Source organism: Myxocyprinus asiaticus, chromosome 14 (assembly GCF_019703515.2).
Source record: "Myxocyprinus asiaticus isolate MX2 ecotype Aquarium Trade chromosome 14, UBuf_Myxa_2, whole genome shotgun sequence".
Classification (NCBI taxonomy): domain Eukaryota; kingdom Metazoa; phylum Chordata; class Actinopteri; order Cypriniformes; family Catostomidae; genus Myxocyprinus; species Myxocyprinus asiaticus.
In genome coordinates, this window is record NC_059357.1 from 26,211,439 (window position 1) to 26,227,535 (window position 16,097).

The window sequence follows — 16,097 nt, forward strand, 5'->3', positions numbered from 1 at the left end:
AATTCTTTAAAAGCATTATTAATATCAATGGCCGAGGTAAAAATTTCACCACCAGCAGATTTCACTGAAGGAATGGTAGAAAAAGACTCTCTCTGCTTTATATAGCTAGTCAAAAGCTTCCCTGCTTTGTCCCCCAACTCAAAGTATGACTGTCTTGCCCTGAATAGCCAAAACTCCACCTTCCATGACAAAATAGTATTATATCTGTATTTCAGTCGGGTCAATTCTCTGAGACCATCAGACAACATTCGGCGCTTCAGCTCTGCCTCTGCACTTTTAATTTTCCCTTCCAACTCCACGAGTTATCGTGCTTCGGATTTTTTGATGAATGAGGCATACTGTATTATCCGACCCCTAAGAACTGCCTTAAGTGCCTCCCAAGCCACGCCCACAGAGGATACTGAGGACCAGTTGGTCTTCTTTTAAACATTGATTTCAGCCTTTAATATTTGTTGGAATTCAGGATTTTGCAGAAGGGACACATTAAAGCACCAACTATATGAATTCATTTTCTCCGTATGTGGCAACATCTCTAAACTCACCAGGGCGTGATCTGAGACTAAGATGTTTCCAATTGAGCAGTCAACAACAGATGAAATGAGGGACTTAGGTATAAAAAAATCTATTTTAGAATAAATCTTGTGGAATGATGAAAATAATGTATAGTCCCTACCAGATGGGTTCAAAAGTCTCCAAATATCTGTAAGACCAAGATCTTTACACATCCCGTGAAGCGTCATTGTTGCTCTAAGTGGCTTACACACTTTTGCTTCACTATGATCAAGGACTAAGTCCATCAATAAATTAAAGTCTTCCCAATATTATATCATGAGGGGTGCCAGTGGCTTGCAACAACCCTTCAAGATCTATAAAAAAGTCCTGATCATCAGCATTAGGTGCATAAATATTAGCCAAAATCAATCTTTGCCCCTGAATTTCTGCTAAAACAATAATGACTCTTCCTAATTTATCTTTAATCTGTTTGAGACATTTGAATTGTAGATGTTTACTTATCAATGTAATGAATCCCCTGCTCTTACTTGGGCCAGCACTAAAGAAAACATGCCCACCCCATATCTTCCCAAATTTTTCAACTTCCTGCGGAGAAAGATGCGTTTCTTGAAGAAACACTATGTCATATTTCTTACGTTTAAGAAATAACCTTCCTTCTTTTTATGGGGTGCCCCTACCCATTTACATTCCACGTGAATAGAGACAATCCACTCATACTAACATCTGACATTTTGACATATTAGAAAAATAGATTGTGTCAAAAACAAAATTATAAAGACCACATTCCAACATTAGTGCAACAGTCAAACCCCGAACTTCCCCCAGAACCAAACAAACAGAAAAAAGAAAAATGTGCACATTAACCCTGTTCAGTTTCCTCAGGCAGTCAAATGAATGTTTAGTGAGCCAGCTGTTACATGAGTGCAACAAATGACCTAATCACTCCAATGTCTGGCAAAAAATACTCCACAAAACAAACTCCAGCCAATAGGAGGCATAAGCAAAAAGAACATGCAGATTCATCCACAACACTGTCCCGAAGGAGTGTTACTACACAAAACAAACTCCCGCCGCTAGGCGGAACCAGCACCAAATGAAACAAAAAAGGCGCCCAGTTTCCTCAGATGGTCAAGTGAATGTTCAGTGAATTCATCTGCAAAGTGAGTATCACATAATGACTTACTCATTCAATTGACTTTATGAAGGACATCGCTTGTTGGGGACATGTAAATACTTTGCGGCCTTCCTTAGCATCTATTCTCAATTTGGATGAGAACTTCAGTGCAAAAGCGAACTTCCATTGGTGTAAGCGACCTTCCGATTGCATTCCTTGAATCGATCACATCAAATTCACAAAGTCTGGGAACAAGAAAATGTTGTGGTTCTTCCAAGAAAGCCTTCCTTTAATCATCGCCTCGCGTAACACAAGATTTTTATTGATCTCAGAAATTTGGCCAGGAGTCAGTGGATTGCTGAGCCGGAACTCTATGAGCTCACTCGATTTAGAGCTTATGGCCTGTTATGTCGAGCAGACTCGGGAAGAGCCCGTCCAGAAATTCCACTATATTCTGACCCTTTGCTCACCCAGGAATTCCAACAGTTCGGACGTTGTTCCTTCGGTTACGATTCACCATATCTTCCAACTTTTCCCAAACGCGTTTCAAGTCTGCCTTGGTCGCTAGCGGTTTAGCTGCTAATTCCCTCTCCAGGTAATCGATCCGTTTGTCAGCATCTGCCACTCTTGTAGCCATCTCAGTGAATTTTGTCTCCATGGCAGTGATCGATTGATGGATTACAGCAAGCTCCTCCAAGTCCGCAACGACCTTCGTCAGCATTGCAGACATGTTCATCAATTGTCGCCGAATTTCCTTCACCTCACTGGCCAAATTGACTCCCGGGCTTTCGGCCTGCTGCTCGGGAGGCTTCAGCTTGAGCACGGAAGGGTCTTTTAATGTCTCCAGAGCCCGAGGATTTTGAATTCTTTGACATATTGTCTTCCTAGAACAGTTAAGAATCAGGGTGTATCAAGTCTCACTGGTTTATTACACAAAAAGTATTAAAACTAGCAAAGTGCACAGAGCTCGCCGTTCACACGTCCGAACCTCTCATGGCGCCACGTGACTCCTGTGTCGCCATTTTTTATATATTTGGGCTCACTATACATATGGGATTGTCATATAGGTATGGGTGTCATGTTGGTTTGGAATGAGTAAATAATGACAAGGAATTGAGTAAATAATGACAACATTTTATTTTTGGGTAAACAATTTCTTAAAGATTTTATGAAGATAGGTCATTTTTTAAATTGCTCAAATGATTGCCCAATTTATTGTGCAGAGACAACTGTAAGACATTCGTAAGTTAACTTCCACAGCAGTGTAAAGCCGGGTCTCTGTGGCGTTTTCAAAACATTGCTCTGTTTTTTTGAGATGGTGTGTCAACTTGCTAGGTTTTCACATTCTAAACTACTTTACCTACAAAAACACCTGTTCATGCACTGAAATATGCCCGTTCATACGGTTTAAATTAAGATGACTACTTGCCAACTATCTGTCACATAGAAGCAAAATGTTCTCCCATATTTCTGGGACACTTTTAGTTTTGAGGTTAATAGGCATTTATAGGTGTGTATAATGCAGTTTCTCAGATGTGTTTGCTGTGAGAATCTGTGCCCTGACCTCTACAGAAAACTCTACATACTGTACAGACAGAGCAGCAGGAGACTCAGTCACATGACTCTGTAACTACAGCACAGGGATTGTATGAATGAAGCAAGTCAATCTGCATTGCGTGCAAATCTGATTCTGAGAGAGAGAAAACGAGAGAGTAGAATGAGAGCACACTCAACGTTTAAGCTGTAAGCATGATGAGATGAGCACTCGGGTCTCCATGCTTTAATCTGCGTTCTCCCCCTAACCAGTGTGCATTGAGGGGATTATGCCACTGCCTCCATGCAAAGACCTCTACTGCCTTCACCCACATATCAACAACCTGCAAGTCGTCAGTGACCGAAAGACTGCACACACCATTTCTAGGATTTTTGTTTGTGGATGTATAAGTAAGGCTGTTTAGAATGTGCACATATTCGCTGTGGTTTCTTCAGACAGTGCTCACACCTTTTTGAGTCAGCTCCTTACCACATTATGCATCACGACCTTGCATGACTTCCACCCTTTAATCCACACAGATACCCTGTCCTGAGGACAAAGAAAAAGAAGGAAAAGCCATTTTTGCGTTGTGTCATGTACTTCGAAAGCTGTCACCTACTGTAAAATCTAATTAGTTGACCTTACTTTGATTTTTGAAGGCAGTGGTTTGCTTGTTTGCTAGTTATGATTCCAAAATGTGACATTTCAAGTACTATTTAATTAGGAGCACTTAATTGTTTTGATTAATGATAGCTTTAGGGTTTAGAGAGTAATGGTAACTTAATTAAAACTAGTAAGAATATTACAAAAATAAAGCTTAAGTTGAATCAGCAAATTTTATTTTTTTAGATAAGTACTAATATTTACAGTGTACACCTAGCATTTGAAATATATTTTTAGCTTAGGGTTGGAGGAATGCAATTTAAGAGTAAGTAAGGGCCAAGTTATTGAAGATGCTTTAAACCCATAGTATAATTTCATTGTACATTTTCAGACTGATTACACTGTGAATTCTGCAACAATAGGTCAAAGGTTTTGCTTCTGAAATTGGTCTGTGCTTACCGAAATTCAAATCACTGCCCCCAGTCGCCAAAGGTGGAATTTTGGTTGAATGCATGGGCACGTGTGAGCTTCAGTTTCCAGGTGAAATGTCCACAAAGTGGCGCCAAAAGCGAGTTTGTTTTTCTAAATGATGTAATACAGTAAACAGGAATGCATATTTTATTTTCTCTTCCCTCTAACCCAAACCCCAACCCTAAACCTAACTGTCAGTGGAGTAAAATTTTTTATTTTAAAGCGAAAATGCAACCTCCAAATCATGCTAAGAGGTTGCTCAAGCAATGCACTAGAGGAAAATTTGTTCATGCTTGAACTGATGCAAAAATGTCTGATGGAGATGCCGCTTGTCAGTAAGTTGGCTGAATGGGGTTGATTTCAGGGTAAATAAACTTTCAGAAGCAACATATCGATTTCCCATGTGATCATGTTGGATATTTAGGGCTTGTGCAACTACTCATTTTTACTAGTTGGCAAGTCTTCCAGTCAACTAATCGACTAGTCATCTCAGATGTCTGCAGTGCAAACAGCACTGTTCGCTTATAAGATGCTTTGGGAATGCAAAGCTCTATAGGGTTTCTTTATTTTACATTTTGTGTAATTTCTAATATATTTGGTTACAGTTTGCTATACAAAACTAAAGTCATGCAGCTACGCTGGGACCAGAAAACACTTCTGGTGTCATCATGTATAGAACAAGCACAATTGAAGTCATGTGAACCATGCCTAGTTGACACTGACCCAGCACATCCACAAGTGTCAGAATTAATCTATCAGAACTAGTAGCTGCCACCCCCAGTGCAGTTACATTATTTATGAATTTATCCAAAGTGACATACAACTAGGAATATTACAAAGCTGTTAGAGGGTGAGTTCACCTAAACAGTAATATTCTGTTATCATTCAATCACAAGTCATTCCACACCCGTAAGACTTTCTTTCGTAGAACACAAAGGGAAATTTAAGGCAGGATGACAGACTCAGTCACCATTCACTTTCATTGCATGGACAAAAATGCAATGAAAGTGAATGGTGACTGAAGTTGACATTTTGCTGTTCTATGGAAGGAAGAAAGTCATTAGAGTTTGGATCAGGTACACTTGCATCAGAGCATAATGAACACATGTCCATAACTGAAGAGGCTTTGAGTGCAGTGACAGGACATTTCTGCTGACCTATATCTGTCACTCAAGAGGTGTCTAAGGGAAAAGAACTAGGATGGAGATGAAGGGGAATGTTTAGTAGAGATGAGCATAGATGGTGCCCAGCCGAACTAAGGGGAGAACTTAGCATGTTTATTTGAACTTAATAGCCTGGTCGCAAATTCTAGAAAATCTATTTAATTAGCTTTATCTTTCAGTAAATTGGCATGACCATGAAGTTTTGGTATTTTCGTGTGAGCATGCGCTAAATCTAGGCACAAGTGGGTTTGGTGAAATCGTGCATGCAATGTGCAAATAGGCTGAATCAAGTGCAATTTAACTCTGAGGTTCTACTCCCTCACCATCTGTGTCCTATTATATAGTCCATTCCATACTTTCTTTTGTGCATTAACTGTGTCTTTGTTGAATGTCAGGCATATTTCTATAACAGTGACACGCGCCTTTTATACGTGTGGAAAATGTAGTTCTCGTCAGAATTTAGATTTACGCTCCATTAATTTATAGAGAATGTAAGTAATATTAATAATTTTCATCTACTGACACACAAAGAATGACAAGTATTAATAGAGATTGTATCGGCAAGCACTTCACTTCTACCGGCTGATTTTGATTTTGAAAAATTAAATCCATTTATTGAAACACTAAAAAATGAAACCAAAAATATTCTAAATTAAAATTTTACTTCAAATGAACAAAAATATTATGAAAATAACGAAGTGGTCAAAAAAATCATACCAAATCCAAACATTTTACTCTTTCCAACTTCTTCCACCGGCCCCTTTTGCAGTGACTTAAAATCACTCTACACTCTACAGGTGGATATATAAATTAGATCATATATACAATTGTAAATATAATTGAAAAATAAGCCATAACTTTTAGATAGTTTAACACAATCTCATATTTTTTTATTTATTTTAATACAACAGTGATCGTCAGGGACTTAATTTAATGTTCCACTATATTTTAAGTGAGTTTGGACATAAGTTTGAGTTTGAGTTTGGGCATGTACTGTATTAGCACCTGCTGGTGGACTCTCCAAACTGCAAATGCAGGAACTGAATTTAGACTTTGCGCTGAGATAAGACAATGTATTGAAATGCCTTAGCCCAATTACCTATTTCTTAGGAAAATAGCAAATTTTGCTTTGCACCACTTCATTTACATAGAACACACCCACAGTTTGCATGCAAACACCCTCAGTAGCGCAAACACTCCCACCCACACCCACTTGCGCTTTGTGCTGACACGAAAATTGCACTTAGATGTAGCGCTCTCACGAAAATTGGATAAGACGTTGCGCACAGTCATAAAGCTTAGTGCTGTGCTTTACGCACTCATGAAAATAGAGCCCTTAAACTAAAAGGATGTTTCCTGTGTTCATTTACTGTGAAAAATGAAAAATAAAGGTGTAGAGAGTGGGTCGGGCCGAGTGGCGACTGTGCGGAGCGAGGCCAGGTTGGACACCTGCAGAGGATTATCTCGCCCAGCAGTGGCTGATTATAGCGTTAACTGGGGAGAGATAAAGCCGCGGCGAGAGCTGCAGTCGAGGAGAGACACAGGGAGAGAGAGAGACTCAACGAAGCTGTTTATGTGTAGTGTTGAGCTGAAAAGCCAATAGAGTTTATGTGTAGTGTTGAGCTGAAAAGCCAATAGAGTTTATGTGTAGTGTTGAGCTGAAAATCCTACAAAGTTTATGTGTAGTGAAGCTGAAAAGCAAATAGAGTTTATGTGTAGTGTTGGGCTGAAAAGCCAACAAATTTTATGTGTAGTGAAGCTGAAAAGCAAACCTTTTGTGTACTGCTTATTGTGTGCGACTGAAAAGTGCAACAATAAATGTCTACATGTTTGTCAAGCCGGCTCCAGCATCCTCCTTTTCCAAGAACTTCCTTACAAAAGGCTTTTCAATCTCGGCTTATGAAGTACAAGTTAAAATCACTGTATTACATACCAGTGATAGACCAATATATTGACTAGGCTGATTATTCTGCACATTTTTGGCCAATTTGAGATTATCAGTATCAGGGTTAGATCTATCTTTTATCAATCTATTTATTGGCTTGTCAATGGATAATAAACATTTTCGGTTTTCAGTGTTTTAGTGAATTTTGCGTAAATATTATGTTCACTTGATTTCAGCAATTCAGTGTATGTCACCATTAAATTGGATTATACTGTATATCTGCCATATATCAGCCATCAGCCACCTTGCTCTCTTGATATCAGCATTGGTCAACAACTATTACATACTACTTACAGTAGAACTATAACTTTTATGATCTTTTATATTTTAACCATTGTATTCAACCCTCTAAAGAGGACTAATATCTGCTTAGAGCATATTTGGATTCTGTAGATAACATTCCTGAGTCCTTCACTGTTGTATCCTACATGAATTAACTTCATATTCAATATAAACGCATTATATTATTTTGAAACAGTGCAAGCTGTTCTTACATAATCTGAGGGCAATAAGAACTGTTATGTCATTTATTTGGGGGTTTTGTATGATGTGATTGAAGGCGTATAATCTTTTTTTTTTTTTTTTGGTTGCATGATTGTTATTTCCTCTTTTGTCTTTATTTAGGCGGGAATTTGCAGAGCTTCTTGAAAAATATGGCACAAACAGCAGTACAGGATCTACCAGGAATTCTCCCAGTCAGCATAGTATGTTCCTTTTTCTCAGTCATTGTCAAATTTCCTTAAAAAACAGAATTCTTTACTGTGTTCTTTACCCTAAAAGTCTCTCTTTTCTAACCTCACTCCTAATGTGATATAATAACGGTTAGGAAATTCTGATTCATGCAATATGATACTCACAACTGGCTAACAAACAAGTGGGTGAGGGAGGGAGGGTGGCGGTCACTTCATCATCATCTCTGGCCTTTTTAACTATTTTATTTATACTCGTACTGAAATACGAATTTAAAACTGGTGAAAAAGTGAAATGTTTTTGTGTTTCGAAAGAACTATCTGTCTGTTTTGGACTTGGGGGGGGAGAAATAAATCGGCGCTTGAAAATGGCTTAAGACAGCGCATTTGTCCATTATGCAATTGTGAACATCTGTTTCTGCCGGGGAAAGACGCACTGCTTAAAAACAGAGAGCATGCTCGGAGTGCAGGCTACACAGCCTTATCGCAGCTCTATATTCTAATGATGTAAATTGCTTAAAGAGTGTTTCATTTTAAGTCTTTAATTTAAAAGTGCAAATGAGATGACCTCCTTTTGGCATTTTATATGCTTGTCTTTGACAATTGCAAAGTCCCCCAAACTCAAGCAAGCTCATTCTATTTTTGTGGACATACACACTGTAACAACTTAGGGCACCTTTATAGATAGCATGTGAAGGGCAATTTTTGTATGTTTAATATTTCATTTTGTGCTGCATTATATAATAGATATCACACCACAAAAATTTTAACAGAATATAATCCTACGCAATCAGTATAAGCTGTGCTGATTTTCAATACAGCAGCGCTCTTGCTTGAGTGATTTTGCTTTCACACTGTGGATTACAGATGCCCCTGATGCAGATGAATTGATGACTTTTGTCACTGCTCTCTGCTAGTACTGATATGTTTGTTTTCAGACGTGATATCAGGCATTTGGTGATCACTAAATATTTTTCTGCTAAAGCAGGCAGGTACTTGGAAAGCACATCATCAGGGTCTTCATCCAGATCTCAGAGTCCACTTTTGCTTAGTCCTGCAGGCTCTCAGAGTAATTACAACAGTACAGGACCCTTGCTACGCTCTTTAAGGTACTGAAAACTAATGATATTGTCTGGTAAAATTTAGTTACTGAATTGTTTAACCAATTATTTTAATCGACACATACATATTTTTCTTCAGCCCCGTACTGTACTTCACTCTAGTCTACATTGTAAAAAGCGGTAACCTGAAATTGTTACCTTAAGAAGCTATTTCTACCTGAATTAACCCTTAAAAATTATTTTGTTGGTGTAATGTAATGTAGTCAGATTAATGCAGATATGTTAAATAATACTTTTGACTTTAGTCAACCCATTTAATTTAGATGTTACCACACGAAGCAAATTTATTTATTTATTTATTTATTTTGCAGTGTAGTAATATTGTGTGTGTTGTCGTTTGGTTTCAGTCACCCAGGTGAAGGGGTTATTCAGCTCATATCAATTGTCCGCTCCTGCAGTCTGGGCATTACCATCGGAGGAGGCTCCAACAGACCTGATGGCCCTGCAGTTTTTATCCAGGAAGTCCTGTCTGGAGGAGATTGCCATCGGGTAAGACAGTAAGAGAGATGAAACCTAAGGCAGGTGGCTTGCTGACTCACTTCCCAGACAACGTTTTGTGTATGAAGGCACCTACTAATGAAACTGGTTTCAGACAGGCTTATATTCACTGTAACATCACATCTAATGATCCAAAGCAAATTCAAGTGAGCTTTACAGAAAACCAAGCAAATATTTAGTGACCACAATACTTATTTCTCAGTAGAAATGGAGTCATAAGTTGAAAACAATGGAAAAATGGACATTCATATAATTTTTATTCTTTTCACCAAAACTGAAATGCAAGCCCAGGATTGTAATATCATCTGCAGCAAAGAATATATTTATGCTGCTTTCAAAAGCCGAACAGATGAAGGCATTTCTGTAGACAGGATGTTACGCAAACATTGGATTCAGACGTCCCTTGTTGCCTTTTTACCTCCTTATACTGCAAAGGCAGCTTTCAACTTTTGGACACTGCCAAATAGACTGCAAGTAGTAAACAGGAATGAATGGGATATGTCACACAGTTCTGGGAAGTGTTTAGTTTGACCTGAGGCAAAGACACAGATTATGAACCTCCGGGAATCCTAACCCAAGCAAGGATCGCACAGCTTTTTACACCTTACCGTTAAGCTCTGACACATTTAGCAATCTTTATCGCAAAGGGGGTTAGGATTACACAGGGGATGGCATACTAGAATTTCAGTTGCATACTAAGACTGAGCCAATGAAAAATGTTCCTCTTAAGTTGGTAGACATCTCTCAGTACTGTCTTAGCAATTTACCCCCTGCCCTACATTTGTCATATCCCAGTGTTTAAACTGAAGGGTGGCTGGGAGGGTCGTTACTGTTTGCAATATTAGTTAATGCATGATTAGGTTCAAGTGAAGCAGTAGTTACAGTATGTTTGGGCCGTGACACAATTTGATCACGTCTCTTCCATGGTCGTTTTGAGTTTTTATCTGATAGACATGATAGGCATGGTGAAGGACTCTGCTGGGCTTGTGTGTGGTGCTGTTCTGGTGATAGAGAATGCTGTCACAGCAGAGCAAGACTACAGAGGTCAGGTTTACAGATGGCTGCCTAGGGCATCACCCTCCCTGTGGAACATTAAACTCAGAAAGGGAACAGTAGATGTAACTTTCACTACACAACTATTATGCTGAAACTCAGATATATGATATGGCTCAGTTTGTCAATGTCAGACCACTGGCCATCTATATAATATAAAGCCCCATGACAGATTTGAGTCTTCTTGCCAGAATCGATGTCCAGAACTCAGGAACTGTACACTGTACCATCCTATTAAAAAAATAAAACAAAAACAAAATAAAAGAACAAGCAAACCATTTTTGTTTTTGTAGTCATTCAGAAGATTGTCTCAGGAAAACAATTACATTTATTCATTTAGCAGATGCTCTTATCCAAAGCGATATAAAATAAGGAAGTATACAACATAAGCGATTCATCTTAAGGAGACAGTACCATGAAAAGGACTGCATTACAAAATTTCAATTGTATTAGAAAAGTACTAGCCAAGACAGAAATTAGAGTGCAAACAAAAAATTATATATACTGTATATACGTATATACAGTATATATACAGTATATATATGTATATATACAGTATATATATATATATATATATATATATATATATATATATATATATATATATATATATATATATATATGTAACAGATAAAGTTTAGGCAAGGAGGAGGCGGGAACCGACTGAACAGTAAACATAATGTTTAATGATAAAACTCAACATAAAACAAACATAAACAAACACAGACCCACATGCAGTGTGGCCGCGTGCTTCTCTCTCTCCCCAGTGACAAACATGTCCCGCTCCACATACCCCCACCGCCCAACTCAGGTCTGGGCAATGTCCGGCCTGCTAACCTCCCCCCCCATTCCTGGAGAGGAAGTCAGCCACAACCATCTGTGGCCCCAGCCTGTGGACCACCTTAAATTTGAAGGGCTGAAGTGCCAGGTACCAACGAGTGATCCGTGCATTGGTATCCTTCATGCAGTGGAGCCACTGAAGCGAGGCGTGATCCAAGTGGAGGATGAAGGCCCGCCCCAGCAGGTAGTAGTGGAGAGTTAGGACCGCCCACTTGATGGCAAGGCACTCTTTCTCGATGGTGCTGTAGTTAGTCTCTCTCAAAGAGTGCTTATGACTAATGTACAGCATGGGGCGCTCCACCCCCTTTCTCACTAGCTGCTGCCTGTCTGTCAGAAAGCTGGTGATCCACTGACAGACAGAGATGGGAACAGAGAGCTGGGTTAATTTAGTGAATAGGAGAGTGGAGCTGATGGTGGTAAAAGCCGAATTGAAGTCAACAAAGTGTATCCTTGCATAAGTCCCTGGTCTGTCTAGATGTTGAAGTAAGTAATGCAGTCCCATATTGACTGCATCATACACAGACCTGTTTGCTCTATTAGCAAATTGAAGAAGATCCAGAAAGGGTTCAGTGATGTACTTCAGATGGGCCAACACCAGTCTCTCAAATGACTTCATGACCACAGACGTCAGAGCGACGGTTCTATAGTCATTAAGTCTTTTGATCTTGGGTTTCTTTGGGACGGGAAGTTTGTGGAGTGTTTGAAGCAGCAGGAAACTTCACACTGCTCCAGTGATGTGTTGAAGATTTGTGTGAAGATGGAGGCCAGCTGGTCAGCAAAAGATTTTAGACAAGTGGGTGAAACACCATCTGGGCCCTGTGTTTTTCTTTTCTTCTGCGTCCGGAAGACCCAGCACACATCATCTTCACAGATCTTAAGTGCTTAATGTTGAGTAGCAGGAGAGGGGAGGAGGGTGGTGGCAGGATGTGTACATTTTTGTGTGCTGTGAAGGTTAGAGTGGGTGTGGTTTGTGTGACTGGGCTTTTCAAATCTACAGTAAAACACATTCAGGTCGTTAGCCAGTTGTTGATTCCCTACAGTGTTGGGGGATTGTGTCTTGTAGATGGTAAAGTCTTTCAGGCCTCTCCACACTGATGCAGGGTTGTTAGCTAAAAACTGTTTTTTCAGCTTTTCAGAATAGCTTCTTTTAGCCACTCTAATCTCCTTTGTTAGTCTGTATCTGGCCTGATTGTACAAGATTTTATCCCCACTTCTGTAAGAATTCTCTTTGGCCTCATGATGCTGCCTGAGTTTTGCTGTAAACCATGGTTTTTTCATTTTTGTATGTTAAATAAGTCTTAGTAGGAATGCACATGTGGCTATGGCTTCAGCTTCAAAAACATTCCAATCAGTACAGTCAAAGCAGGCTTGTAGTTCCAGCTCTGCTACATTGGTCGATCTTTTTACAGTCTTTACTACAGGTTTAGCTGATTTTAATTTCTGCCTGTTGGTTGGAAGAAGATGAACCAGACAGTGATCAGAGAGTCCTAAAGCTGCACGTGGGACAGAGCGATATGCATCCTTTATTGTTGTGTAGCAATGATCCAGTGTATTTCTGTCTCTGGTGGGGCATGTAATGTGCTGTCTGTATCTGGGCAGTTCACGTGTGAGATTTGCCTTGTTAAAATCTCCAGGAATAATAATAAGTCTGGTTGTTGAGTCCAGGTGTTGTTGATCAGTGTCTGTGACCTGATCAGCCAGCTGTTGCAGTGCTGCATTCACACACGCGTGTGGAGGAATATAAACACTCACAAGAATACATGAGGAAAACTCCCACGGCAAGTAGAAAGGCTTACAGTTTATGAGGAGCACCTCTAAATTAGGACAGCACATCTTCTTCAGCATTGTTACATCTGTACACCAACATTCGTTGATGTAAAAACACGTTCCACTGCCTCTCGTTTTCCCTGTTAACTGCGGTGCGATCCGCTCTGAACAGCTGGAAGCCCGGTAGATGTAATGCGCTGTCCGGAATGGCTCCACTCAGCCAGGTTTCTGTGAAGCACAATCAGGCATGTGATCAGCCAAGGACAAAAAAGAAGGAAGGCAAATTCACACACACAAATTATATTATATTAGTTCACACAGAGGAGGAATTGACCTTGGACGTTCGCTGTGAGGAGCCGCAATAATAGCGTTATCTGTGGGTGCTATCTCAATGCGCATGTTTTGCTGTTGGATTCTCCATTTTTTTTATGTTTTGGATGCTCCATATGTTTCCGTAGTGCAGTCTTACCATTTGCTCCATAATTAATAGGTTTGTTGCCTATTAATAACATATGTTGCAAATTGCCTTGCCTGGTTCACTGATTTTACTGAAACAATTCAGTGAAAGGGTGCACCCTTCAACCTGGACACTCTCCTGCAACCAACTCCATTTAAAATGATTTTTTACCCCTTCATCAACTGTCTTTACTTCAGGGCTGTTCACATCTATCCTAGCCATGAGTTTATGGAAATAAAGAATAATAGAAATAAATGACATGTAGAATTGCAATTCATTTATCTGACAGTAAAATGACAAATACAACACAACAAATAGTCTCTAATGTTAATAATAAAATGTTAAATCAATTATAAGTCATAAGTCTACATCAGGAAGGAGGCTAAATCCTATAAGCAACTATTTTTCTGAAATAAATATTTCACATTTGGCCACACAAAATACAAAACATTGTAATTACTCAATTCTGATTGGCAATTTTAGTTTTATCAGTTAATTTTTTTTTTAGCAGTTTAACAGTCAACTAACAATGTTTAATCAAATAGGTTGATACTTTGTGCAAAGCTGTCTTATGCTGATGTTAAATATGATTAACAAATGGCATTCCTTAATAATTAATTTCAGCAATAATTCGCATGCATAAAAAACGTAATGCTGTGGGCTCATGAAAGCTCCACACACAGCCGCTAGATGGCGCCTCTAGATGCAGTGCTGTTGGCATTAATCCGCATGTAATAATAGTATTTAAAAATGCAGCATTTTACATTTTCAGGGGTGTCAAACTCAGTTCCTGGAGGGCCGCAGCCCTGCAGAGTTTAGTTCCAGCCCTGCTCTAAAATGCCTCCTTGTAATCTTCAAAAACTCCTGAAGACCTTGATTAGCTGCTTCAGGTGTGTTTAATTAAGGTTGGAGCTAAACTCTGCTGGAATGTGGCCCTCCAGGAACTGAGTTTGACACCCCTGATTTAAGTAGACCCTTTGTTCCAGCATGACTTAGAAATGAGGAGTAAGTCAAGCATTTGTTCAATTGTAAGCCATTAAATCGTGGAATGGCCTTAAAAATTTTTTAGGCCATTTCACGATTTCAGTCTATATTTAGTTTATAATGTTGCTTTAATGGATATCACATAGACAAGCAAGAATTCCAAAATGTTAAGGTTTTACAGCATTTTGTAACTTATACTGTCATGTCCTTTGCAGTTTCCCACCAAAGTGAAAATTATTGTTAATAAAAATGACACTACATGTTTTTATAAGTACCGATCCATCTACGTTTGGTGTCTATTTTTCACGGACTCTCTGGATTCATTAAGATAAAGATGACTTACCTGAATTACGTCCCGAATGAAGCAGCCATTCTGCACATTCTCAACAAGCACGACGCAGAACGTTGAAAGCGCCAAGGATCCAGTTGGTGGATTGGACGACACGTATATATATATATATATATATATATATATATATATATATATATATATATATATATATACACTGGCAGCCAAAAATGTGGAATAATGTACAGATTTTGCTCTTATGGAAAGAAATTGGTACTTTTATTCACCAAAGTGGCATTCAAATGATCACAATGTATAGTCAGGACCTTAATAACTTGAAAAATTACTATTACAATTTGATAATAATTTTCAGAACTTCTTAAACGACTTCAAAAAGTTCTCATCAAAAAATCCTCCACGTGCAGCAATGACAGCTTTGCAGATCCTTGGCATTCTAGCTGTCAGTTTGTCCAGATTCTCAGGTGACATTTCACCCCACACTTCCTGTAGCACTTGACATAGATGTGGCTGTCTTGTCGGGCACTTCTCACACACCTTACAGTCTAGCTGATCCCACAAAAGCTCAATGGGGTTAAGATCCATAACACTCTTTTCCAATTATCTGTTGTCCAATGTCTGTGTTTCTTTGCCCACTCTAACCTTTTATTTTTGTTTTTCTGATTCAAAAGTGGCTTTTTCTTTGCAATTCTTCCCATAAGGCCTGCACCCCGAGTCTTCTCTTTACTGTTGTACATGAAACTGGTGTTGAGTGGGTAGAATTCAATGAAGCTGTCAGCTGAGAACATGTGAGGTGTCTATTTCTCAAACTAGAGACTCTGATGTACTTATCCTCTTGTTTAGTTGTACATCTGGCCTTCCAGATCTCTTTCTGTCCTTGTTAGAATCAGTTTTCCTTTGTCTTTGAAGACTGTAGTGTACACCTTTGTATGAAATCTTCAGTTTTTTGGCAATTTCAAGCATTGAATAGCTTTCATTCTTCAAAACAATGATTGACTGACGAGTTTCTAGAGAAAGCTGTTTCTTTTTCGCCATTTT

At 39.1% G+C, this 16,097-nt stretch overlaps 1 protein-coding gene across 8 annotated transcripts in view; it reads left to right on the forward strand.

Annotated features, from left to right (window-relative positions):
* si:dkeyp-72e1.9 (syntaxin-binding protein 4) overlaps positions 1–16,097 on the forward strand; it is a 101,052-nt gene that overhangs the window by 43,260 nt on the left and 41,695 nt on the right. For 7 of the 8 annotated variants that reach the window (XM_051717699.1, XM_051717701.1, XM_051717703.1 and 4 more), the window contains exons 6-8: positions 7,968–8,047; positions 9,018–9,141; positions 9,501–9,642. In XM_051717699.1, the coding sequence (XP_051573659.1) occupies positions 7,968–8,047; positions 9,018–9,141; positions 9,501–9,642 (346 nt within the window). The remainder of the gene's footprint in view (positions 1–7,967; positions 8,048–9,017; positions 9,142–9,500; positions 9,643–16,097) is intronic. The other variant, XM_051717698.1, reaches the window with a different exon arrangement.